This window comes from Salmo salar, chromosome ssa12, assembly GCF_905237065.1.
Source record: "Salmo salar chromosome ssa12, Ssal_v3.1, whole genome shotgun sequence".
Classification (NCBI taxonomy): domain Eukaryota; kingdom Metazoa; phylum Chordata; class Actinopteri; order Salmoniformes; family Salmonidae; genus Salmo; species Salmo salar.
The window spans coordinates 78,578,165-78,602,926 of record NC_059453.1 but is presented as its reverse complement, the minus strand read 5'-3'; the positions used below and the strand labels follow the sequence as shown (position 1 = coordinate 78,602,926).

At 45.4% G+C, this 24,762-nt stretch overlaps 2 protein-coding genes and 1 long non-coding RNA gene across 8 annotated transcripts in view; 1 reads left to right on the top strand and 2 right to left on the bottom strand.

The window, feature by feature from the left end:
* Positions 1 to 921: 921 nt before the first annotated feature.
* Positions 922 to 2,967, bottom strand: LOC106565792 (uncharacterized). The gene is made up of 2 exons (XR_001319733.2): positions 2,814 to 2,967; positions 922 to 2,292 (listed from the first exon to the last, which is right to left on the bottom strand). It is a non-coding gene; the product is annotated as an uncharacterized lncRNA (long non-coding RNA).
* Positions 2,968 to 3,102: 135 nt separating this feature from the next.
* Positions 3,103 to 4,339, top strand: LOC106565791 (DNA-binding protein inhibitor ID-1). The gene is made up of 2 exons (XM_014133320.2): positions 3,103 to 3,599; positions 3,816 to 4,339. Exons 1-2 carry the CDS (start codon positions 3,243 to 3,245, stop codon positions 3,849 to 3,851), a joined length of 393 nt encoding a protein of 130 aa, XP_013988795.2. The 5' UTR covers positions 3,103 to 3,242; the 3' UTR covers positions 3,852 to 4,339.
* Positions 4,340 to 9,003: 4,664 nt separating this feature from the next.
* The window catches only part of LOC106565793 (nuclear receptor coactivator 3), a 34,920-nt gene continuing 19,161 nt past the window's right edge, over positions 9,004 to 24,762 (bottom strand). For 4 of the 6 annotated variants that reach the window (XM_014133322.2, XM_014133323.2, XM_045691796.1 and 1 more), the window contains 20 exons: positions 21,835 to 21,939; positions 21,435 to 21,595; positions 19,690 to 19,790; positions 17,881 to 18,055; positions 17,573 to 17,770; positions 17,281 to 17,367; positions 16,902 to 17,045; positions 16,556 to 16,703; positions 14,838 to 16,389; positions 14,616 to 14,742; positions 14,259 to 14,459; positions 13,384 to 13,617; positions 13,147 to 13,264; positions 12,805 to 12,976; positions 12,330 to 12,686; positions 12,081 to 12,182; positions 11,651 to 11,876; positions 11,233 to 11,410; positions 10,978 to 11,146; positions 9,004 to 10,847 (listed from right to left, as the gene is read on the bottom strand). In XM_014133322.2, the coding sequence (XP_013988797.2) occupies positions 10,836 to 10,847; positions 10,978 to 11,146; positions 11,233 to 11,410; positions 11,651 to 11,876; positions 12,081 to 12,182; positions 12,330 to 12,686; positions 12,805 to 12,976; positions 13,147 to 13,264; positions 13,384 to 13,617; positions 14,259 to 14,459; positions 14,616 to 14,742; positions 14,838 to 16,389; positions 16,556 to 16,703; positions 16,902 to 17,045; positions 17,281 to 17,367; positions 17,573 to 17,770; positions 17,881 to 18,055; positions 19,690 to 19,790; positions 21,435 to 21,595; positions 21,835 to 21,920 (4,548 nt within the window). In that variant the 5' untranslated portion in view covers positions 21,921 to 21,939 and the 3' untranslated portion in view covers positions 9,004 to 10,835. Of the gene's footprint in view, positions 10,848 to 10,977; positions 11,147 to 11,232; positions 11,411 to 11,650; positions 11,877 to 12,080; positions 12,183 to 12,329; positions 12,687 to 12,804; positions 12,977 to 13,146; positions 13,265 to 13,383; positions 13,618 to 14,258; positions 14,460 to 14,615; positions 14,743 to 14,837; positions 16,390 to 16,555; positions 16,704 to 16,901; positions 17,046 to 17,280; positions 17,368 to 17,572; positions 17,771 to 17,880; positions 18,056 to 19,689; positions 19,791 to 21,434; positions 21,596 to 21,834; positions 21,940 to 22,879; positions 23,343 to 24,762 lie in introns of those variants that run through there. The other 2 variants (XM_045691795.1, XM_014133325.2) reach the window with 2 other exon arrangements.

Sequence of the window (24,762 nt, the reverse complement as noted above, 5' to 3'; positions counted from 1 at the left end):
CTGGAGAATAGTCCTCTAGAAGTTTGCATATGTATTTACGTGCATCACCCTTAAGGGCCTTAAAGGTCAGCAGCAGAATTTAATTATCCTGTATTGAACAGGAAGCCAAATGGAGGTTGAATAAAACAGGGGTGCTGTGAGTTTTTTGTGTAGTTTATGAGAGCATCCTGGCAGCTTCGTTCTGGATCATCTGGAGTCGAGACAGAAGCCTTACTGCGATTTCTGTCAGCTGTGCATTACAATAGTCAAGCTGAGATGTTACCAGGGCATGGACAAGCTTCTCAGCATCCGCAGTGGACAAGAATAACCTGATTCAAGCAATGTTATACAGGTGGGAAAATGTATTAAGTGCTCATCTTACCCTATGCACTCTTAGAGCCAAAGGGCACAAGCTCTGTTTTGCTGCAATTAAGTTTTAGGAAGTTCAACTGCATTCATCTTTTGGTTGCATCTAGACAGTTCTGTCAGTTTGGTTGTTACAGTCTCAGTGTCCCCTTTTGTTCTCAAATATATTTGTGGGTCAACAGCATAAAAATGAAAGTTTAGTCCAAATCTTTGGATTAGTATATCAAGTGGCAGCATGTATATAGAGAACAGGAGTGGCCCCAGAACTGAGCCCTGTGGGACCCCTTGAGTGACTGCCGCAGGGTTGGGTTCATAATTTCCAAGTGTCACAAATTCTTGTCTATCAGTCAGATAGGAGCAAAACCACTGGAGTGCTGTGCCAGAGAATCCCAAAAAGTTCTTACGTCTGCTAATGAGAATCTCATGATTCACTGTGTCAAAGGCTGCTGTCTTGTCCAGAAAGAAGTAAAAGGATGCTAGTGTCTCTGTCATCAACAAGTAATTTGATGGATGCTGTAATTGCATGTGTTGACATTGATACATACAGAATACAATGTACAAAGATGAAATACAACGTGGGATACATTTTTTACTGCACATCATTAACATTCATTGGTGCAATTACATGTCAGTTTGCATTCCAGCATTAACTACAATGAATGACTGGCCATGGAAGAGGGGATTTTGGATGGGTGGGTGATGGTGGGAGGCATTGCCATTCTGTCAGTTAAAATCAGGAGCTAATATGTTTCACTTTTCTTTTCCCTCCTCTGCCTCTTCCCTCTCTCCTCTCTCTCTCTTCCATTGCCTTGATGTGCTGCAAACAGGCTGAAAAGGGCCCAGCTGTGTGGAGTTATTGTTGGTGTCAGTAGGAAGTGCTGATAGCTTTTGCAGCTGAACAAAAGCTGGATGAGGGGAATAGAGGGGCGCTCCAGACACTGTGGCTCCAGTCTAGATTCTCTCCAACAATCCCTGCACCGCACTCCCATTGTTCTGTCTGCCTCCCCCCGCCCCCCTTCTCACTCTGCCATGTCATCTGCGACCTGGGACAGAGGGCAATATATATTTATTTTCTTTAGGGGCTACTGCAGCAAGTAAAAAAAGGTTCCTTGTTAACTATTATTACTGGTAATAACAAAGTTAAGTAATCATTTTTGCTTGTGAGGCTGGTTGCCTACTTCTATGGGTAATTTATTTGGATCCTTATAACAATGAGTTTAGTTTATAAATGTAATATTTAAAAACAATTGCAATTATATACATAAGCAAATTAACCTAGATATCACCAGAAAAACTAGGGGAAAAACAAATTAAAAACAGAAAATATTACATTTATAGTTATTTTCGCATATGGTCTTAAAATGTTGCATAACATATAATTGCACTTTAAAGCACTGTTTGCAATCAATAGCTTTGTTAATGAATACATAACTTTTTCTTGGACATTCTAGCTTTTAGAAAAGCTGCATATTTCATATAACACATTTTGCTGGTTGCTAGTGTGTTCATGTGATGAGGCATCCACAGAGAGACAGACTCCTGCATATAGACATATTTCCATGTGAAGGAATGCTGCCACAACTTATCCTATCAATTTGCTAAAAATGCGGTACAAATGCATGCTTTCACTTTACAGCTCTCCGTCTTTATCTTTCTTTCCCTAAAATAGTATTCTCGAGTAAACTGGCAACAATGGCCGTTTGCAGGTGCGTGGGGCGGTAATATCATCAGAGTGATTTAAGGTGATAAATGAATGATGATCACCGCAGCCAGATTGTTCTCAGGGTTTGCGCGCTATGCAGGTGAATGCGGGAGTGAGAGCCTGTTGTTTGAGGTCTCCATAGCGACCGCCCGCTCGGCGCCAGGCTGACAGGCTTCAAGGCTCGGATGAATGGGTGACGTCACGGCGCTGGCGCCTGCCAGTCTGCCTCGGCTTGTTTGGACAATCTGGGGGAAGATTCAGAGCAATGCAATTTCAATGTGCACACAAGGCTGAGCACACACGGAGAACATGTGAAGGAATTCGTGAAGTTGCTCACAGGAACTTCCCTTCACGAGTGGAAAAAGAGAGTCTGTGCTAAAAAGTGCAGTTTGTAAGTAGCCAATAATGAGACAACAGATTCTCTGCCATCTATGTTAACAGGAGAAAGTGCACGAAAGACAGAGATGTGTAAATAACCTTATAATAAAGAAGTAATGCTACACTATATTGTGAATGTGCGTGTTAGGCCTATAGATCTAGCAAATTGTTTGAATGGACTTGAACCATATACTACCAAACGGTAATAAACCAGTTATGATCCATAGTCTGGGTAGGTCTTAGTTTATAGCACCTTAATGACATGGTCATATCTGTGGTGCACTCTCTAACGGTTATTGGGTGAGAAAAATCTCAAACGCTGTGGTTATTACCATCAGCCATCCAATCAATCCCATCCCACACACATTCACAAACACAGCACACATACCCAACACCACCCCTTGAGTGTCCCCAGGAACTCTACACCTGCAGAGTCCCTAAACCATGGACAGCTGGATTCCCACATCTCACCCGTAAAAAGACAGAAATTTGTTTCGATTTGTAACGGCATCCCTCAAACAGAATGTAAATCCTGATAACCAGGCGCGCGCTCCCATTGGCCAAGAACTCATTTGTGAACCGTCCTTCTAGCGCTAAAACGGCGGTGCTATTGGCCCTCGCTCTGCAAACAGGACAGTTTGGGGGCGCCCCCAAATAGTCTACTATAAATTCAAAGATGTACACTCGTGCGTTGTTGAGAACTGTCAACATCACTGAGACAACATTCACAAGACTACTAACAATACTTTTGGAGCCTTCGCTAATCTTTTTACGCACCATCTTTTCATTATCCTTGGAAACTACAACATCAGCCAATATGAAGGTTGTCGGACCTACCTGCGCACTGAAGAGCAAGGTTGGAGGCAAGGACATGGTGCGGTGCCTATCCGACCAGAGCCTTTCCATCTCCAAATGTAAGATCCCGCTGCTGGACGAGCAGATGACCGTGTTTCTGCAGGACATGAACAGCTGTTATAGCAAGCTGAAGGAGCTGGTCCCCACTCTGCCTACCAACAAGAAGGCCAGCAAGGTGGAGATCCTCCAACACGTCATTGACTACATATGGGACCTGCAGGTCGAACTGGACGAGCCGGAAAAGAGCCGTCAGCAGATCAACGTGTCCCGCACCCCTCTGACCACCCTGAACGCAGAGCTGGCCAGCATCACTGTCGAGGTAAATATCACTCTGACACGTCTTGATGAGTTTTTACAAGAGCTACCTAGTGTCTCCCATCTGAAGTAACTATAAGTAGTAGTAAGAATAGTTTGTAACTGTGCGTAAATTGGTTTGTTTATAACTGCGTAAAGTTATGTTCAGTTTCACATGCGTGTCAGTAGGCAAGTAATTTCACTGCAAACACTGACCTAAACGTTTTTATTTTCTCTCCAGAATGGATGCTCGGATGACAGAATCATGTGCCGCTAGAGCTCTCGGAGTATCGCACCATCATTCCAGAGCGACCACCACGATGAATGAACAAGGTTACATTATGTGACATTTGATCACTACCAAACCTTGAGCCAAGTAGGGAAGTTGCAAACTCCCATGCTAGAAAATACTTTCGATGGACATTCTCAAGAAGCGAGGAACTGTCACTCAAGGCATTCGATCCATTTCGAGATCTCGGATCTCATAGAGACGATTGGGTCCGAATAGACTGTGTTAGCCAGGGGACCATGGCAGTTACTGCAAACAGCTTCGCCTGTTGTGTAGTTGCTCAAGAAAGTTTCTTGTGAAACATGTAGAAATTCAACATTTTATAAAGAAAAGTAATTAATTTTCTCAGATTCCTGAGCGACAAACTGTATTGTATATTACAATGTCACACTATGTGAAAAAAATAGTTTATTTTTTTTATACAATGTACCTTAAATGGTGTTTTTATTAAAACAAGACAATTCTTTTTAAACATGGTTTTTGGTGTTCATGGTATGTGTGTCAGATCATTCCCATTCCACATCACATTCAGTTAGGCATAATACATTCATATAGTGTTCATATATGCACAGGCTTGGAGAGATGAGGAAGACAAACATTCCCTGGACTAAATTCAGGAATAACATCATTTTGTGTAAAATGTGTGTGTGTGGGGGGGGGGTCTTACAATATCATTCACCTTCACCAATTATTCAAATTATGTAATTTCAGGAGCTGAGGCAGTTAACCATTAATGAGGCATACAACAGCAAATTACAAGTTAGCATACAGTATAAATAATATGGTGAAGTCTTGAGTCAAGAGGTCGTGACGGATATTGACAATGATAACTGCAGAAAAGATGTGCTGAATTGTCAAACAGATTAGCAAAATTATAGGAAAGCATTTGGTCTAATCAGGAATTAAGTAACTATTCATAAAAAATATATAATAGCAATTTGGAACATGCTAAAACACTGATGTAAATTGTGTTTTAGTTGAGGATCCCTCTACATAGGCGTTTTCTATTTCGGCAGGGCAGGGGTTAAACTGTTTTTGGAAAGGCAATTCGTTATAAGATTTATTGTGTCTCCCTGGTGCAATGTTTTCCCATTTCCCTGCATTGCGATGCGCACAGCTGCAGCCCCGGCGTTCTGAGGCACGGCCAGTGTGTGATTGTGTTTGTGTGATAGCTTTGTGACAAGGGCAGGGGCGGGCGGTGGGGCCCAGACTGAGCGGCGCCTCGGCACACCTGGGGAAGTTCAGGTTAAATAGCTCCACATTCCTCAACACACAGCTGATTGAAACATTAACAGTAATCCACGAACCCAGGCCACAGATGGGTGGGGCGCTCTCCCAAGAAAGGGACTCTCACTGTTATAGATTCTATTCCCACACATAGAGACAAAGTATATAGTAATAGCACGTTTATACTGTAACATAAGTAAGCTAAATAATTTACTTATTTTAAATAAAATCTGCGTAATATATGTTTAGCCTACTTGTGGACGAAATATGCCACGTTTTCTGTTATTTTTCCAATAATATATTCCCGTTTGAACTGACCTTTCAATCATACATTTTTTCAGAGGAAAGTTTAAAGGGCCCTCTTACAGGCTACAGCCATCAATTCGACGTCTGTTCCACGTTAGTTCAACGTACTTTCATTAAAATGAGGTGGAAACAACGTTGATTGAACCAGTGTGTGCCTAGTGGGTTCTGACTGGGAAGGTTTTGTAGGCTACAGCTGGGGCCTAGCTTACACAGTAATATATTACACAAATATATGCCTAACATTTGTTTGCCTTAATGCCGAACAATCACAAAACAGCAAAAGTATATTGTATCTTTACTGAATACTTTTGTCTATGTTTTTCTGGAATACCTTTTAATATACCGCACCCATGTGGCCGCTTGGTAGACTGCAGTCCACCCAAATGACAACTCTTGTTCATGGTTAATTCACAGGCTATAAACTGGCACCAAGTGAAGGCAGCAATCGGACCACAGCTGTCATGTGTAAAACAACCACTATGCAATGTTATTGGGATGTGGGCTACACTCTTTATGGTTCAAACAAATTTCACTCCAAATTCCTTCTTGTTGCAGTAAAATATACTGAACAAAAATGTAAAAACAGAACATGCAACAATTTCAAAGATTTTACTGAGTTACAGTTTAAAGGAAATCAGTCAATTGAAATAAAATCATCAGGTCCTAATCTGGGAATACAGATATGCATCTGTTGGCCACAAATATCTTTAAAAAAAAGGTAGGGGTGGGGATCAGAAAACCAGTCAGTATCTGGTGTTACCACCACTTGCCTCATGCAGCGTGACATCTCTTTCGCATGGAGTTGATCAGGCTGTTGATTGTGGCCTGTGGAATGTTGTCCCACTCCTTTTCAATGGCTTTGCTTAGTTGCTGGAAATTGGAGGGAACTGGAACACTGTCATACACGTTGATCCAGAGCATCCCAAACATGCTTAACAGGTGACATTTCTGGTGAGTATTCAGGCCATAGAAGAACTGGGACATTTTCAGCTTACAGGAATTGTGCACAGATCCTTGCGACATGGGACCATGCATTATGTTGAAACATCAGGTGATGGTGGGGGATGAATGGGACGATAATGGGTCTCAGGATCTCATCATGGTATATTTTATGTCAATAGCTCTGCTCTGGTGGACATTCCTGCAGTCAACATGCCAATTGCACGCTCCCTCAAAACTTGACACGTGACATTGTTGCGTAACAAAATTGCTAAAATAGCCCTTTATTGTCCCCAGCACAAGGTGACCTGATCATGCTGTTTAATCAGCTTCTTGATATGTCATACTTGGCAGGTGGATGGATTATCTTGGCAAAGGAGAAATGCTCACTAACAGATGTAAACATTGTTGCACAACATGAGAAATAGGCTGTATGTGTGGAAAATTTCTGGGACCTTTTATTTCAGCTCATGAAACCAACACTGTACATGTTGCGTTTATATATTTTTGTTCAGCACACACACACACACACACACCATACCTGGGGTGCAGCTGTGAAATATGCCAGTGAATGCGAATTGAAGCAGTATATACACTGCTCAAAAAAAATTAAGGGAACACTTAAACAACACAATGTAACTCCAAGTCAATCACACTTCTGTGAAATCAAACTGTCCACTTAGGAAGCAACACTGATTGACAATAAATTTCACATGCTGTTGTGCAAATGGAATAGACAACAGGTGGAAATTATAGGCAATAAGCAAGACACCCCCAATAAAGGAGTGGTTCTGCAGGTGGAGACCACAGACCACTTCTCAGTTCCTATGCTTCCTGGCTGATGTTTTGGTCACTTTTGAATGCTGGCGGTGCTTTCACTCTAGTGGTAGCATGAGACGGAGTCTACAACCCACACAAGTGGCTCAGGTAGTGCAGCTCAGCCAGGATGGCACATCAATGCGAGCTGTGGTAAGAAGGTTTGCTGTGTCTGTCAGCGTAGTGTCCAGAGCATGGAGGCGCTACCAGGAGACAGGCCAGTACATCAGGAGACGTGGAGGAGGCCGTAGGAGGGCAACAACCCAGCAGCAGGACCGCTACCTCCGCCTTTGTGCAAGGAGGAGCAGGAGGAGCACTGCCAGAGCCCTGCAAAATGACCTCCAGCAGGCCACAAATGTGCATGTGTCTGCTCAAACGGTCAGAAACAGACTCCATGAGGGTGGTATGAGGGCCCGACGTCCACAGGTGGGGGTTGTGCTTACAGCCCAACACCGTGCAGGACGTTTGGCTTTTGCCAGAGGACACCAAGATTGGCAAATTCGCCACTGGCGCCCTGTGCTCTTCACAGATGAAAGCAGGTTCACACTGAGCACATGTGACAGAGTCTGGAGACACCGTGGAGAACGTTCTGCTGCCTGCAACATCCTCCAGCATGACCGGTTCGGCGGTGGGTCAGTCATGGTGTGGGGTGGCATTTCTTTGGGGGGACGCACAGCCCTCCATGTGCTCGCCAGAGGTAGCCTGACTGCCATTAGGTACCGAGATGAGATCCTCAGACCCCTTGTGAGACCATATGCTGATGCGGTTGGCCCTGGGTTGCTCCTAATGCAAGACCTCATGTGGCTGGAGTGTGTCAGCAGTTCCTGCAAGAGGAAGGTATTGATGCTATGGACTGGCCCGCCTCTTCTCCAGACCTGAATCCAATTGAGCACATCTGGGACATCATGTCTCGCTCCATCCACCAACGCCACGTTGCACCACAGACTGTCCAGGAGTTGGCGGATGCTTTAGTCCAGGTCAGGGAGGAGATCCCTCAGGAGACCATCCGCCACCTCATCAGGAGCATGCCCAGGCGTTGTAGGGAGGTCATACAGGCACGTGGAGGCCACACACACTACTGAGCCTCATTTTGACTTGTTTTAAGGACATTACAAAGTTGGATCAGTCTGTAGTGTGGTTTTCCAATTTAATTTTGAGTGTGACTCCAAATCCAGACCTCCATGGGTTGATAAATTGGATTTCCATGGATTATTTGTGTGATTTTGTTGTCAGCACATTCAACTATGTAAAGAAAAAAGTATTTAAGATTATTTCATTCATTCAGATCGAGGATGTGTTATTTTAGTGTTCCCTTTATTTTTTTGAGCAGTGTATTGTCATGGGCTCCCAGATAAGTAATAATAGTATTAGGCTTGAGGTGGACAGTCAAGAGCGCCACCCTCTGGTGTTATTGCACCACGAGAAGGACAAAGCAATTTGACCCCGATTTGAACCTTTGGTGTATGTGTGTTAATACGCCAGCCCGATTATGATAAGACCAATTGGTGAAATACATTTTTCACCCATCAGATCAGCTCTGAAAAATATCTGATGTTAAAGGAGCAAAAGACCAAATACTGGGATAATTTGTAATTAATTTTTTTAATTCAGGATTTGGCTGCTTATCTAAACACAGCCTAAATGAGGCATTACTTACATATGCTCATCAATCCATTGGTAGAGTAGGCCAAGATTAACCTCCATCGCACTCGGTTCTTGGCAGTATTTTGCAGCTTGTTCCCCCCTATGAAAAATGATTGGTGTCCAGAGGTCCAGAGATGAGCCATGCCTCAGACAACCATCAATTCTTCTTGATTAATAAATTGTGGACAAAAGACAACTGTTGGAGCCATGAGTGTTTAAATAGAAATTTGTATTTACATCAATATCAACATCAGTTAATGCTAGCCAGGTTCCTTTGGGACATCACTAACCATAACCCTTACCCAACCTTAACCATTTAAAAAAAAAAAAGTCAGCTTAGAGATGTCCCAAGGATCCAGGATAGCATGGCCCTATCAACATCGAGACAAAACCGTTGGAATATACATCTTGTAAAACAAAGGAAAACTACAAAAATTAACATACCCAGGTGAATCCTTTGTTTTTGACTTCATTGCATTTCTACATAATGAAATTACTTAAGTAATTAAACTTGACAAAACAGAAATGTTATTTTCGGGAGAAAAATTCAAATAAAAAGTAAAAGTAAGAGGTTGATATGCCTTTCATTCTGTTGCATTCCACTGCAAAGGGCTTCGCCAGTCACTGAATCACCAGTCCACACATTACTGCTACTGTTAGCTACCCACTGGCTTCTGAACAACAGTACTCAGTCCCCTATGCTATCAGTACAATATCATATGACAATATGTACCCAGTTACTGTCTGCATATACAATGCATAGATAAAAATGTACACTGTCAAAAACCATACAAAGAACTGGAGAAATATCTTTGGATTGCGCAAGATTTAAGGTACATTTCTTGGAGTCAAGAGTAACAGTCAAAGGAAATAAAATACTAGTGAGAGCTAGGAAAGAAAGGAAGAACTACTTTATAAACAGTCCCTAGTCAATAACGCCACCCCATCTTTTCTATAATACTCATACTCACTCCAACACTGTCCTTTCTTCATTCACTGCAATTCGGTGTTTGTTTCCATCACCACCAAACCTTTTGATAATTTCAAAGCTCCAAACTGTCAATGCACCACATCCAAATAAAAGTGCTTCTAAAAAGAAACACATGGCTGTTATCACTTAGAAAAAACATGTTCAGAAGATAATGACAAAGTGGAAAGTGGGAAACCCTCACTCATCAGTCCAAAACGTTAAAACAAACTGCAGACTAAAATGGTATTGACCTTAATAGACAAATACACAAGTTAGAATTTGACCAAGTCTCATACTCTGTGCAAAAAAAGTGATCTATAAAAAGCATGTACGATACTTTTGTAGCATATTTATAAATTCGTATTCACATAGAATAAATTGTGACATTAATACTGCAGTACCGTTTGCTTACGAGTTTGACACTCAGTTTCCATCTAAAGCATAGAAGAAAGTTGTATTGCTTGAATCTGCATAATATAGAAATAACCTGCGCTAACAGCTCCCCAAATGTATATTTCAATTAGAGGGGCATATCCAAAGGATAAAAGAAAAAGAAACCAATGCTGTGAATGCATTGAATCTAGTAAGGCTGTAATGACTAAGAAATATTGCAACAATCCTTTTACATAGAAGCCCTCTGGTAAAGTGCAGCCATAGCGAGTTGTACCGTATCCCATCCTGTATCAAATAGATTCTGTTTCCCAGCACACATACGATGTGGCCTCCTCTGGTGTAGCAGACACACTCCCACAGGAAGAACAAGCAGGGCCTCTTCTTGAACTAAGTCATACACACTCCACCCAGAGGGGCAAGCCTACAACGGGAGGCTGCATTAGGTATGAGGTGTATCTTTATTCCAGAGTCTCACTGTGTAGTTGGTTTGTTTTCACTGTGGCTTATTATGAGTGTCCTCCACGCTCAAGCCGGAGACCAGTGGAGGGAGAAGATCTTGGGGCTCTGTTCGGTGACCCCTAGCCATCCCTTCTCCCACCCACACTGCAGACACATAGGTGGGGCACTACAGTCTTTGCTGTCCTCCTGGTGAGGGCTCTTATAGATTACATACGTTTTCAGCAATATTTCTGTAAATGACAAAATGGATGGACAGATGTTACAATAAATCCACACTGTTCAGGCTGAGCTATCAAACCACTACCGGTAAGTTATTACCTTTAACCATTTTTATTTATTAACACATTTCAAGCCATCTACCTGTTCAGGTCCCATTGGCATCCGGCCCATTCCCATGGAGTTCATACCCATCTGTGCTCCACCAGCACCACTGACCGGGCCTGGCCCGCCCATGGAGCCATTCATCATCATGGGCCCCCCAAACTGGCCTGTCTTCCCCTGCTGGGTGAACTGATGCTGGGGGTATGAGCTGAAACAGAAAGAACAGAGTAGAGAAGATCGAGAGAACAGGAAGTAATGTGTTCTCCCCCATTATAATCAGCGCATCAGACATACTTGTTCCGTGGAATTCCACCCTGTGGCCAGCCTTTCATGTCTGCTGACTGGTACATGGGGCCGCTGTGGGGGTGGTGTTGCATCATGGGATTCTGAGGCCCTCCCACACGACCTGGCATGTTGCTGGGCGGGCTGCTGCCTGCACCTACAAACGAATGGTCCCCCTGCTGGCTCATTCCTGTAAGCACAGCCAGGTCTTTGAATGAACAATGCATACTTGTAATGATGCGTTAGAAATAGCAGTTAGACAGAGGACAGTTAACATTACAAACCCTATGACTGGACAAACTCCACGTCAGAAGGGTATGAATTTGAAAGGGAGTAGGTACAGGAGTATAGAGCCTTCTATTTTAGAGAATAGCAAATGGAGGAGATGCTTCAAGGCTAATAAATAAATGGAAATGTATCCTGGTCAGACCATAGTTCCCGCCGTAGTTGAACTGCTGCTGTCCTGGCTGGTTCATGGGGGGTCCTGCCATTGGGTTGTCCATGCCTGCAGGGGCCGTGATGTTAGGTGAGGCGCTGAAGCCTCCTGCTGCAGCCTGTTGCTGCTGCATTAGCATCATCATCCTCTGTCTCCTCATCTGTAGTGTCATCATCTCTCTGCTGCGCTGAGCCATCATCTGAGCATTCAGGAATCCAGGCTGCCCAAGCAGACAGGGGAACACACTGATATGACTACAAGCACTTCGCTACACTCGCAATAACATCTGCATGTGACCAATAAAATGAGATTTCCTACATGGCAACAGGATGGGTTTAATCAGTGTGTGTGAGAGAGAGGGGTGGTATGCCCTACCAGATGTTGATTTTATGGAACATGACATGGGAGGGGTGTGACTACCTACCTGACTCCCCATACTGGGCTGCATCCCAGGCCGCAACGCAGGGTTTCCTGTAGGGGTATTCTCCATCTTGATGCCCATACCCTGACGGGTCTGGTTCATGAACTACAGAGGGAGAGAATAAAGTTAGTCACATTTGCCATCCATATAGGTGATCCACCTGCCTGCGTCCACATGCCTCTACATCTAGACATCACAATCAAATATAGCCTTTTCTGCAACTTTGAAGTGATGTGTGTCATATGCTCATACCTGCTGGCCCTGTAACCTCTGCACCAGCTGCTGTCTAAGGGGCTTGATGGCACTCATCATGCGGGGTCTCATGTTGGCGCGGGGGTGGACCATCTCCCCCATGCCAGGGAAGCCCCCTGAGCCTTGCAGGCCCCCCATCTGGTTCATCATGGGGTTGAAACCAGCAGGGGACTGGCCCTGCATGGGGTTACCCCCATAGGCTGACTGCATGCCCATAGAGGGGGGTCCTGGGTACCCCTGGCCATACATGGGCTTCTGCTCCACCCCCATGGAGGTGTCTGGTCCTGGGCCAGCGAAGGGCTCTGATGGGGGCCTCCGCCCCAGACCTGGCTGTGGCTGCTGCTCTGGACCATGAGTCTGGGAAGGAGAGAGGTTAGACATGGTCAATATAACAGTATGATTCTTGTCACATGGTTTATAGGCACTGTAAATAAAGGATTCAGCTCCATGTTATCTGGAAGTCCTCATAAGGTACCTGTCCTACGAGATCGGGGATGCCCAGGGCCCGGTCGATTTCCTCAAGGGCGATAACATCAGTGTTGTTGAGCAGAGAGTCCAGCTGGTCCAGCAGTGCCAGCTCGTCACTCTGCCCCTGGCTGGTGGAGGGTGGAACCAGGAGCTCATCCAGGGGGTTCCCAAACTTACGCCTGGTACACAACAAGGAAGGGGGGTTAGTACAGTACAGGCACCAGTTGTACTGTATACAGAGGAGCCAACACACTCCAGACCAAGTGCTAATTATGTTTGGGTTAACAGAAGACAGAGGCAGACAGTGAGTGTGTATAAATGTGTGTTTATGATTAAGATGGTTTTTCACCTATGTGTGTTAGTGGGTGGTCTGTCCATTCCCATGGCACTGTCAGGCCAGGAGGGGGAGTGAGGTGGAGGTCCCTGCCCACTGAAGGGACTCATCCCCATATTCACCTCATTGGAAGCTACAGAGTAGAATTCAGCATGAACCAAATCATACACAAACACGCATACAGTTGGTCATAAATACTCAACCAAACTACTTGTAATATTCACTCACCCCGCCCACCAACACACTACATACCCATTTCCATGAGTTGCTGCTTCAGCATAGACCTGGTGTTGCCAGGTAAACTATTGGATCGGTTGACCAAGGGGCCTCCCATTATGCCCTTGGAGTTGAAGTCCATCCCTGGCCGGCCCATCGAGGGGTATCCTGGTGCCCCCACAGGACTGCCACTGGACTTTGGCATCCCCCAGTCACCTTGCCCTGCCATGGAGGGCCGCTGTGGCATCCCCATAGCCCTGTTCATACCTCCTAGAGAACAGTCTTGTTAACGTCAATTACCTAAATATATCTAACTGTAGAACTGAACAGCAGTGCTGTCATTGGAGTGTAATAAGGAGAAGCCAGAAAGGTCACTAGATTGAGAGGGAAAGGGGCAAGAACCAACCAACCCAACGCAAGAACCAACCAACCCAACGCAAGAACCAACCAACCCAACGCAAGAACCAATCAACCCAACGCAAGAACCAATCAACCCAACGCAAGAACCAATCAACCCAACGCAAGAACCAATCAACCCAACGCAAGAACCAATCAACCCAACGCAAGAACCAATCAACCCAACGCAAGAACCAATCAACCCAACGCAAGAACCAATCAACCCAACGCAAGAACCAATCAACCCAACGCAAGAACCAATCAACCCAACGCAAGAACCAATCAACCCAACGCAAGAACCAATCAACCCAACGTAAGAACCAATCAACCCAACGTAAGAACCAATCAACCCAACGTAAGAACCAATCAACCCAACGTAAGAACCAATCAACCCAACGTAAGAACCAATCAACCCAACGTAAGAACCAATCAACCCAACGTAAGAACCAATCAACCCAACGTAAGTGAGTAAGAAAGTTATTTGTTGGCAGCACCACCCTGTGGTGGACACATACCCATGCCTCCAGGTCCTGGAAAACCGTTGGTCATGCCTGGCCGGATAGGGGCCTCCATGTTCTCCAGTTTGATGAGGGTGGGGCAGGGGACATTCCTCCTCCCTGCCAGCCCTCCACCACCACCCAGGGGCCTAGCGTCCAATGACAGAGCCCTTTGGAGGGGACCACGCTGGGCAGACATCATGGCTCCTCTCCCCCCATCTGGAACACACAGAGGAAGGGTCAGTACAGGCCAAGGACAAACGCTCTACATATGGTAAGGATGTGTGGTTTGCTGCATAAGTCAATTAAAAATGGGCAACATAAGCACTTCTGGAATTATCTATTCAGAATTAGCAGCCACTCATGCTAGTTTACCATGCAAACTGTCTGGGCCACTTCCCCGCTGGTTTCCCCCTTCTTTTCCAGCTCTGGAGTCGGGCTCGGGATAAAACCCAGAGCTGGAGTTCCTGCAGCCTCCAAGAATTGTCTCCAGGGTTTCCAACTGGGAAGGATAACATTTGTTTGTTTCTGTTAACAAGCTGCTCTTTGCTGAATAAATATAAATTAATTAACCATAGGCACAACGTCTCTCCCTACCTCATCAGGTGGTTCAGTCTTGACCTTCCCCACCATGGAATTGGGTTCAGAGGTTGTGACCCCTGAGACTCCCCTCCCCTCTAGCTCGTCCAGCTTTGGCTTGACATCACCCCTTGTCCCTTCGGAGTCGTCCTTGTTGAGGAGGTAGTGGAGGAGGGCGTGGGTCTTCTCCTTCTTGGGGCTGTGTTGCTCTTGCTTCATCTCAGCCCCCCTTGCCCCTGGCCCCAATCCTGGACCTCCTGGCCCAGCCTCTGGACCACCATCAGTGACCTTTCCCGTGGCCTCAGCTGTGATGCGGGCCACCTCATCTGGGGTGTTGCCATTTTGCAGCAGCTTGTGGAGTATCTTGTGCTTCTCCTGCAGGGACTGGTTGACAAAGTGTGCTGCTGCAGCACCTGCTCCTAGGCCTTGCTGTCCCACTGCAGCAGTGGAGGACGACACACCCGTGGAGGGGCTGGGCATACCCCCCAAGCTCTCCTTGGCCTCGGAGCCCATGGGGGTGGTGCCAGGGCCGGCCTGGGGGTTAGGGGGCACCAACTCCTCTGTAGGGGAGTTGAGGAGCTGCAGGAGCTTCTTATGGCCCCTCTTGTTGTCAGGGCCCCGTCGGTTGGCTTCTCCCCAGGCTGGGCCCTCCCTGTTGGCCTGGCTGTCTGGCTTGTCTGAGGTCCCCTCTGTGGTGGGGGTATGTTGCTGCTCCCCTCCACTGGCCAGTGAGCTACCCGGGCTCTTGGAGTCTGAACTGCCTGGTTTACAGACCGCGCCCTGCCCCTGGCTTGGTCCCTGCTGGGTGGAGTTGACGCTTGGGGAGCTGTCAGGCTTGTGTGCGGGGGGAGAGGTGAGTGCAGGTAGAGAGGTGCCCACCCCCTCACTGATGGCCTGGAGGGCATTTAGGGAGCTGCTGGAGAAGCCAGTGCTCACTCCTGACCCCCCTGGGTGACCCGAGCTCATGGGAGAGTGCATACCTCCTGGGGAAAAGGGGCTAGCGCACATTTTGGGGCTCCCCCTTACTCTAGGGGAGCCCATGATGTTCTGCTGGGGGGCATTCATACCTGGACTGCCCTGGGGGGGGCTAGTCACGGCCCCCATGCCGTACCCCACTCCATGGAACGGGGCCTGCTGCTGCTGAGGATGCTGTAGATGCTGCTGATGCATTCCAGGGAGGCTCATCTGACTCATCCGATTTATCTGGTTCATCTGACTCATAGAATTCATCTGGTTCATGGAATTCATCTGAGAGTTCATTGGATGCATGGAGTTTGTTTGATTAATGGAATTCATCGGACTCCTATTGTTCATTGAATTCATTTGAGAGTTAATTTGATGCATCGAAGGGTTCATTGAGTTAGTCTGATTAATGGAGTTCATCCTGTTGCCAGCTGCATACGGGGGCCCGCCTCTCTGACCCATGTGCCCCTGCTCTGCCCCCATGCCGAAGCCCCTGTTCATGCCACCCATGCCCCCTCCAGGAGCCATGTTCATCTGGGTGTTGGGGAGGCCCATGCCCTGGTGCCTCATCACACCCCCGTGGTTGGTTTGGAAGCCATTCTGCTCCCTGGCAGGGAGAAGGAGAATGAGAGGTCAGGAGTGGAAAACTACCTACAATAAAGTAAAAACCTCAATCTGACCTACTACAACTGGACAAAGAAAACAGTCAAATCCTACACTGAGTGGGTGATGGTGATGCCATGGTTCTGAGCACACCAAGCTGACATACTAACCTCTGTAGCAGGTGGGTAGAAAGGAAGGTGGGTGGCTCATTGGAGGTGTGGTTACGACACAGTTCGCTCCTGGTTTGAGCCGTGACCGGGGTGCCGTCGGAGAGAGGGAACCGGTAAGATGGCGTCTCGGCACAGCCATGCAGGAAGGCTGGAGAGAACCATGAAGACAGTAAATGAGACTGACCAACCAACATGCTTATCACCTAATAGTAGTCTGTTATAAATGAGGAGCAGAGATGCTTTGTACTTGTGCATTTATTGCTCAGTATCAAGGGGAGACATTGTGAGAAGACATGGTTATATTGCAGGGAGCCAGAAAAGAAGAGTATAGCAGAGAGAGACGTACCCTCCTGGTAGTGACGTTTGTAGGACCAGGGCTGGCCCTCGCTGCGATGAAGGAACATTTGCATGCAGCGCCTCACCAGGTCCTCCCAGCCTGGATGCATGGTGGTGTGGAGAGAACTCTGCTGTTCGATCTCTATCAGTTTACCTATCAGACAACACAACCACAGGGCAGGGGTCACATACATTGCAACTGTATTCTTATTTCATTTTGATCAACAAATGTCTGTGTCCCAGACTCAAATTCATGTCCTAAAACGGTACAGATCAATAGACAATCACAACAGTTTGAGAGCGTGTTCGGTTACTCAGATTGAACGAATGGAGCGAGCATTTGAATAGAGAATGAACATGTGACTGTAGCGTGTTTACAGTCGTCTCACCTGAGAGCTCATGGCGGGTGCTGAACCTCTCGGTCCTCTCCACTGCATTGACGCGACGGGCCACGCAGATCATACACGACTGCAGGTCTGGACATACACAGCCACAGCCCAGTCAGTACACAATCATTCTCTAATTAACCTAGATCAGGCTCTACAACATTTGTCCCAGTTCCCATAATACATTTACAGAAAGTCAAATGTGAGAAGTACAACAGGTCTGTGTCATAAATAGAAAATACACATTTAACTGTTACACATGATTGAGGAGGACGTCCTGCGCCTAGCTCACTACCTTCTCCTTCCTCCATCATGGCACGGGGCTGGGTCAGGGCGAAGCACTGCATGGTCTCGTAGCGCTGCCTGTTGGGACCCTCAGACTGCCCATGGTTCTGATGGTTCTGTCCGTGACCGTATTTCACCAGCATACGGCAGTTAAAGGTGTGGCTCTTCTGCCGCAGTGCCTCTCCTCCCCATGACCCACCATTGGGCGCTGGATGAGATAAAGGGACACAATAATTACTTTCATGCCATTCTGCAGTGCCACTAAATAAAAGTGAAATGGCATATGTTCAAGTTTTATTGGGACTGTGTGTCTGGCACCGTTGGTCTTGGGCAGGTTCTTGTGCAGCTGCTCCCGGTCATCCTCATGGAGGATGTTGTAGACAGAGGTGTTGATGAGCTCCTCCTGTTTGTACTGCAGGTACTGGGTCACGTTGTCAGACACAAACACGATGCTGCCCTCCCGGTTCACCACAAACAGGAAGCCATCCAGGGCCTGAGGGAGGGGGGAGAGGGGAGAGAGAGGGAGGAACAGAGGGAGAATTCAATTTTCAACTATCAATACTAATGTTTGTGACCAGCTGCACTTAACCTCTCTAGGGTAGGGGGCAGTATTTGCACGGCCGGATAAAAAACGTACCCGATTTAATCTGGTTATTACTACTGCCCAGAAACTAGAATATGCATATAATTGTTTGATTTGGATAGAAAACACCCTAAAAAGTTTATAAAACTGTTTGAATGGTGTCTGAGTATAACAGAACTCATATGGCAGGCAAAAACCTGAGAAGATTCCAAACAGGAAGTGCCCTCTGACCATTTCTTGGCCTTCTACACTCTCTTTATTGAAAACTGAGGATCTCTGCTGTAACGTGACACTTCCTACGGCTCCCATAGGCTCTCAGAAGGCGGCAGAACGGGGAATGATGACTTTGCAGGCCCAGGCTGAAAAACAGTAGCGCATTTGGATAGTGGTCGATCAGAGAACAATGAGACTGGGGGCGCGTGCACGAGCCGACACCATGTTTTTATTTTTTTGTCTTTGAACGAAAACAGGGTTTCCCGGTCGGAATATTATCGCTTTTTTACGAGAAAAATCACATAAAAATTGATTTTAAACAGCGGTTGACATGCTTCGAAGTACAGTAATGGAATATTTAGAAAGTTTTTGTCACGAAACGCGTCGGGCGCGTAACCCTTCGGATAGTGTCTTGAACGCACGAACAAAACAGAGGATATTTGAACATAACTATGGATTATTTTGAACCAAACCAACATTTGTTATTGAAGTAGAAGTCCTGGGAGTGCATTCTGACAAAGAACAGCAAAGGTAATCCAATTTTTCTTATAGTAAATCGGAGTTTGGTGAGGGCCAAACTTGGTGGGTGTCAAAATAGCTAGCCCGTGATGGCGAGCCATCTACTCAGAATTTTGCAAAATGTGCTTTTGCCGAAAATCTATTTTAAAAATCGGACATAGCGATTGCATAAAGGAGTTCTGTATCTATAATTCTTAAAATAATTGTTATGTTCTTTGTGAACGTTTATCGTGAGTAATTTAGTAAATTCACCGGAAGTTTGCGGGGGGTATGCTAGTTCTGAACGTCACATGCTAATGTAAAAAGCTGGTTTTTGATATAAATATGAACTTGATTGAACAAAACATGCATGTCTTGTATAACATAATGTCCTAGGGTTGTCATCTGATGAAGATCATCAAAGGTTAGTGCTGCATTTAGCTGTGGTTTGGGTTTATGTGACATTATATGCTAGCTTGAAAAATGGGTGTCTGATTATTTCTGGCTGGGTACTCTGCTGACATAATCTAATGTTTTGCTTTCGTTGTAAAGCCTTTTTGAAATCGGACAGTGTGGTTAGATTAACGAGAGTCTTGTCTTTAAAATGGTGTAAAATAGTCATATGTTTGAGAAATTGAAGTAATAGCATTTCCACGGTATTTGAATATCGCGCCACGGGATTCCACTGGCTGTTGAGTAGGTGGGACGATTGTGTCCCACATACCCTAGAGAGGATAAAAGAGCTAGTCACAGAATTGTATGTCACCGATTCAACATAAGGAGGTGAACCTAATTTCACTGCCCTTTGACCCCCACCCTGTCCAGAGGCTAACCTGTAGCAGCAGCGGTCCCAGATGGTCCTTGTCAATGACCCCTTGACCAGTGGAAGACACATCTGCCTTCTGGACGTCGTCATCGCTGCATGAACTCTTCCCTGCAGAGGGACAAGGATCCACAGTTACTTACATTTACATTTTAGTCAGTTAGCAGACACTCTTATCCAGAGCGACTAACAGTAGTGAATGCATACATTTAAAAAAAAAATAGTTGTACTGGCTCCCTGTGGGAATCGAACCCACAACCCTGGCGTTGCACACACCATGCTCTACCAACTGAGCCACAGGGAAGACAATTCACATTAGATGAGGTAAATCCAGTTATTACAGTGCAACACATAGTGCAGGACATAACTCTAAACAAGGAGCTTGATATCCATTGTGGAATTGTGAGGATAAATTAGAAACAGAACTGCAAAACAGTTTTGCAGGAGACCAAAATTAGCCTACAGACACCAGTTATCCAGCCAACCATGTCACTGTAAAAATGACCAACTGCCCACCACCAGGAGGCAGCATTAACAAAGTTTATACACTTCTAAAAATACCATTAGATTCAATCATGATATAGTTCAGTGTTCAACATATTCTGATTCGAAGAGAGATTGACTTGGAAGGGGGAGATTGAACAAAAATAGCTTTTGGTTCTTTATGTAGAGTTACACAAGGCTAACACTAATTTGAGGGAAGAGATGAAAGAGTAGAACTAAATTAGACAGGAGTAAAGGTATTGGAGAAAAAAAGGGCAAGAGATAGGTGGTTAAAAGGTAACAGAACAAGACGGCCTTCATCATTCACTTCCTGTAACTATGGCAACTTGGCTCTACAAAGCTCCAAGCAGCAGCAGCCAGCTGTGGCCCTGGGGTGGATACCAATCCAATAAGTTTCCTTCCTTCTCACCTTCCTCACTGGTCTAAACCGAGTGGATTGCATAGGTATAAACGGCACATAATTTACCTGAAGGCTAGGTGGAGCTAATACCATACTGCTTACACAATCCAACCACTTAAGAGCCACAAAGGGCAAGGGGGGGGGAATTTATGGTGCTTGAATCCCTCGCTTGTCTTGAGCCCTCCCCTTCCACCCTGATCTCCAGTCCCATCCGTCTCCTAGGCTGGGCCTGCCACTCCAGTGCAAGCAGACACATGAGCCTAGAGCACCATGGCCTTGAGCCATCGCCACCACGACTCAATTACAGGTGTTCATTACCCACCAACACCGAGGCCAGGCAGCCACCACCTAACAGCTTCATCACTGACAGTCTCTACAGCCCAGTTAGACACAGCATCCTCCTAATCATAAAACCATGCACTGAGCAAATACTACATCAATGATTTATGACTAACCATGTTCTCCTACCTCCTTTTGTTAAGCTAAAATCCAAAACATGCTGATATTATGCACCCCATTATTTCTATTTTGCACTTTCTTCCACTACAAATCTACCATTCCAGTGTTTTACTTGCTATATTGCATTTACTTTGCCACCATGGCCTTTACCGCCCTTATCTCACTTCATTTGCTCACATTGTAAATAGACTTATTTTTCTACTGTATGTTTGTTTTACTCCATGTGTAACTCTGTTGTATGTGTCGAACTGCTTTGCTTTATCTTGGTCAGGTCGCAATTGTAAATGAGAACTTGTTCTCAACTTGCATACCTGGTTAAAAAAAGGTGAAATAAAAAACAATTATTAAGAGCACACTAGTGGAATCAGTAGAGAGCATTGGGGAGCTGGTACCTTGCTCTTTGATTTGCCTGATCTGCCGGACGGTTTCCTTGAGGATGGCACATTTGTCTGGCTTCACGTTGAAGCTGACCATGTTGCTGAGGTTGGCAGAGATCAGCTCGGCCAGCTCCTCAATGTATTTACTCTCCTGCTCCCTTCTGCGCTTGTCACACCTGCAGGGTGGGGGAGGGTACGGTCAAATATGTCACCATGACAACCACACCTATCCTCCATAATGACCAGAAATCTATGGGAATGAAAAATAGATATTGAAGCCAAGGAAAGGGGCATTTCACAAAGGCTAGGGAGGAAAGAAAACTCTTTGCTTATAAAACACACTAAGACAGGCACACACAGAGAGACAGAAAGGAAGGAGATGCAGACGGAGGCACAGCTCCCAACAGTGACTCGCCCAAGGCCTGGTGTATCACAGGTGGAGATCTTGCGTTTCCGTTCGGAGCACATGGGCGCCATGGAGTTGTCTGCCACGCCACTCATCCTCAGCACATATCAGCACCTGGGGAGACAAGACAGATCTGAGACGCAGACACTGACTGACATGTGACCAGTGCTACTGACTGGCTTATTGTACTTTATTCCGCTCCGATTTATGCGTTAGAGCAAGGGTTCCCAGACATTTTTTTACTCAGGCCCCCCTTCCAGCATTGGGGAACATCCCATGCACTGTTAACGACACAAGTTGTTCACACCCCTCATTTGCAGAAAAAAAATGTGCAGGTTTTAAAGGTCATTTTCTTGCAATTCTATACATTTTGCCATGGCTAATGTGCATTCCTGTGATATGAGTGACTCAAACATCACAACAAAATCTATGGGCTAAAAAACATTAGCTTACATGGGTTAGTTGATCTGGACATTTCTGAAAGTTATAAATAGCCAAGGTATGCAATGACTGATATGACAAGAGGAACTGATGATGTAACACCCAATTTCCAAATTGCACCTTGTGCATTCTACCATTACAACTTTTAAGATTAAGTTGAAACTGCGTTAGGCCTCTTCTTAGTGCACCTTGTCCAAGAGGTTTGTCCATTACTACTATTATTCCATACACTAACTACCAAAATCCCTCTCCTATTTTTCTTTTGAATTGACATATTAACAAAGGCGATTCAGACAGTAAGCGGAGTTAGCTAATAGCTACACGAGTCTTCCTACATAGCATTTGATAGGAGGAAAATCTCATCTGTTCCAGTTTGAGGGACTGATGTGATTTAAAGCCTCTGGAGAAATGGGTCATCCTGCGTTCAGCCTGCTGCTGCCTGCGCTACTCCTCCTCTAGCAGTACAATAAACACCAGCACAGGGACAAGCTGAATTATATTCATGGAAAACAATAGAAAATGTTGGTCCTGAGATTAGACTATACTGCATTCACGTTTCCAACAGCCCCTGCCGCCACTACACACCTCTTCCCTTCATGGCCACTTCTCTTACCCAGAATCCTCCCTCTACATCTGCTCTTCCCTTCTTCGTAGACTCTGCCCTTGTTTTCCTCCCCTGGACGGGCCTTGACCCCCTCAGGGTTCACACCAGAGGAAGACGGCCACTACTTTCCCTTTCCCGCACCACAAAGAACAAAAACATTCAAGTTCATTGTTCCAGCGCTTGAGAGGTAGGCTACGACACACACAAACTGAAATGGGCAGGCAAGCACACTGGCACGCACAGACATACCGTCTTTCTCACAATCACACACACGCTATGAGCTCATCATTCCTGAGTGGAAAACTGCAGAATGGATGAGCGCTGTTATGCAACCTCAGTCCAAAACTGCAGGCTTGGACGTGTAGAGCAGCACCTCTGACACTCCTAGGGGGTTTCTCAGTGTACATACTACCGTGCTCCACATGCTCATGCGCCAAGTACATTCTCCGAGGACGTTTTTGTGAAGATGGGATAGTGTGGAGAACAGATAAAGCATTACATTTGAGAAGCACCCACACCCCCCCCCTACTGTATTACCTCATGCTACGCCCCCAGTCACTGAACCTTCTTCCAGCCAGGACAATGGCAACAATAGTTACAGTAGCTAGCTGATAGTTATGAAGTATGTGAGAATCATAATCTAACCAACCCTAACCAGATCGCAAAAATGACTAATGTTAAGGCAGATGTCAATTCTTCGTGGGTAGCTAGCTAAATTATGTGTGGCTATATCTGGCTTGCTAGCTAATAGAAGTTGCTATCGCTATTGACTTCAAAGGTTAAAAAATAAATACAAATATCAGGCAAGTCAGTTAACCTGTTGGGGATAGGGGGCAGTATTTGCACGGCCGGATAAAAAACGTACCCGATTTAAATCTGGTTACTACTCCTGCCCAGTAACTAGAATATGCATATAATTAGTGGATTTGGATAGAAAACACCCTAAAGTTTCTAAAACTGATTGAATGGTGTCTGAGTATAACAGAACTCATATGGCAGTCAAAACCCTGAGACAAATCCTAACAGGAAGTGAAAATCTGATGTGTGGAATCACTTTCAAGCCTTTTCCATTGAAACACACAGGGACTTATTAATCATTTAGCACTTCCTAAGGCTTCCACTAGATGTCAACAGTCTTTACAAAGTGGTTTGAGTCTATGGTAGAAACTGACCCAAAGAGAGGCTTGGGAAGTTGGTCACATGGGGAGGGCCATTACTACTATGACGCGGGCGCCCATGGGAACCCTTTTGTTCCGAAACATTTGGTAAGACAATGCAATCGTCCGCCATGAATATTATTGAAGCTCTGGTTGAAAAAGGCCCTAAAGATTTGTTATACAACGTTTGAACGAACGTAAATAGTTATTTTGCACATTCGTGACGACAAGTCCAACGCGCCTCGTACATTATGAGTAGCCTTCTGAACGCGCTAACAAGAAGGAACTATTGGGACATAAATTAACTTCTTCGAACAAAACTACATTTGTTGTGGACCCAGGATTCCTGGAAGTGCCTTCTGATGAAGATAATGAAAGGTAAGGGAATATTTACAATAGTATATTTGATTTTAGATGGTTCCAAGATGGCGCTAACATGTATCGCCCAGCCTATTTTTCTGAGCATACCACGTCGTTTCTTGCAAAGTGTGATTTCCCAGTAAAGGTATTTTTAAATCTGGCAAAGCGGTGGCATTCACGAGATGTTAATCTATAATTCTTTGAATGACAATATTACATTTTAACAATGTTTTCGAATAGTAATTTTGTAAATTGTAGCGCTAATTCACCGGAAGCATTTGAGGGAAAATATTTTCTGAACGTCACACGCCGATGTAAAATGCTGTTTTTATATATAAATATGAAATTTATCAAACAAAAAAATGCATGTATTGT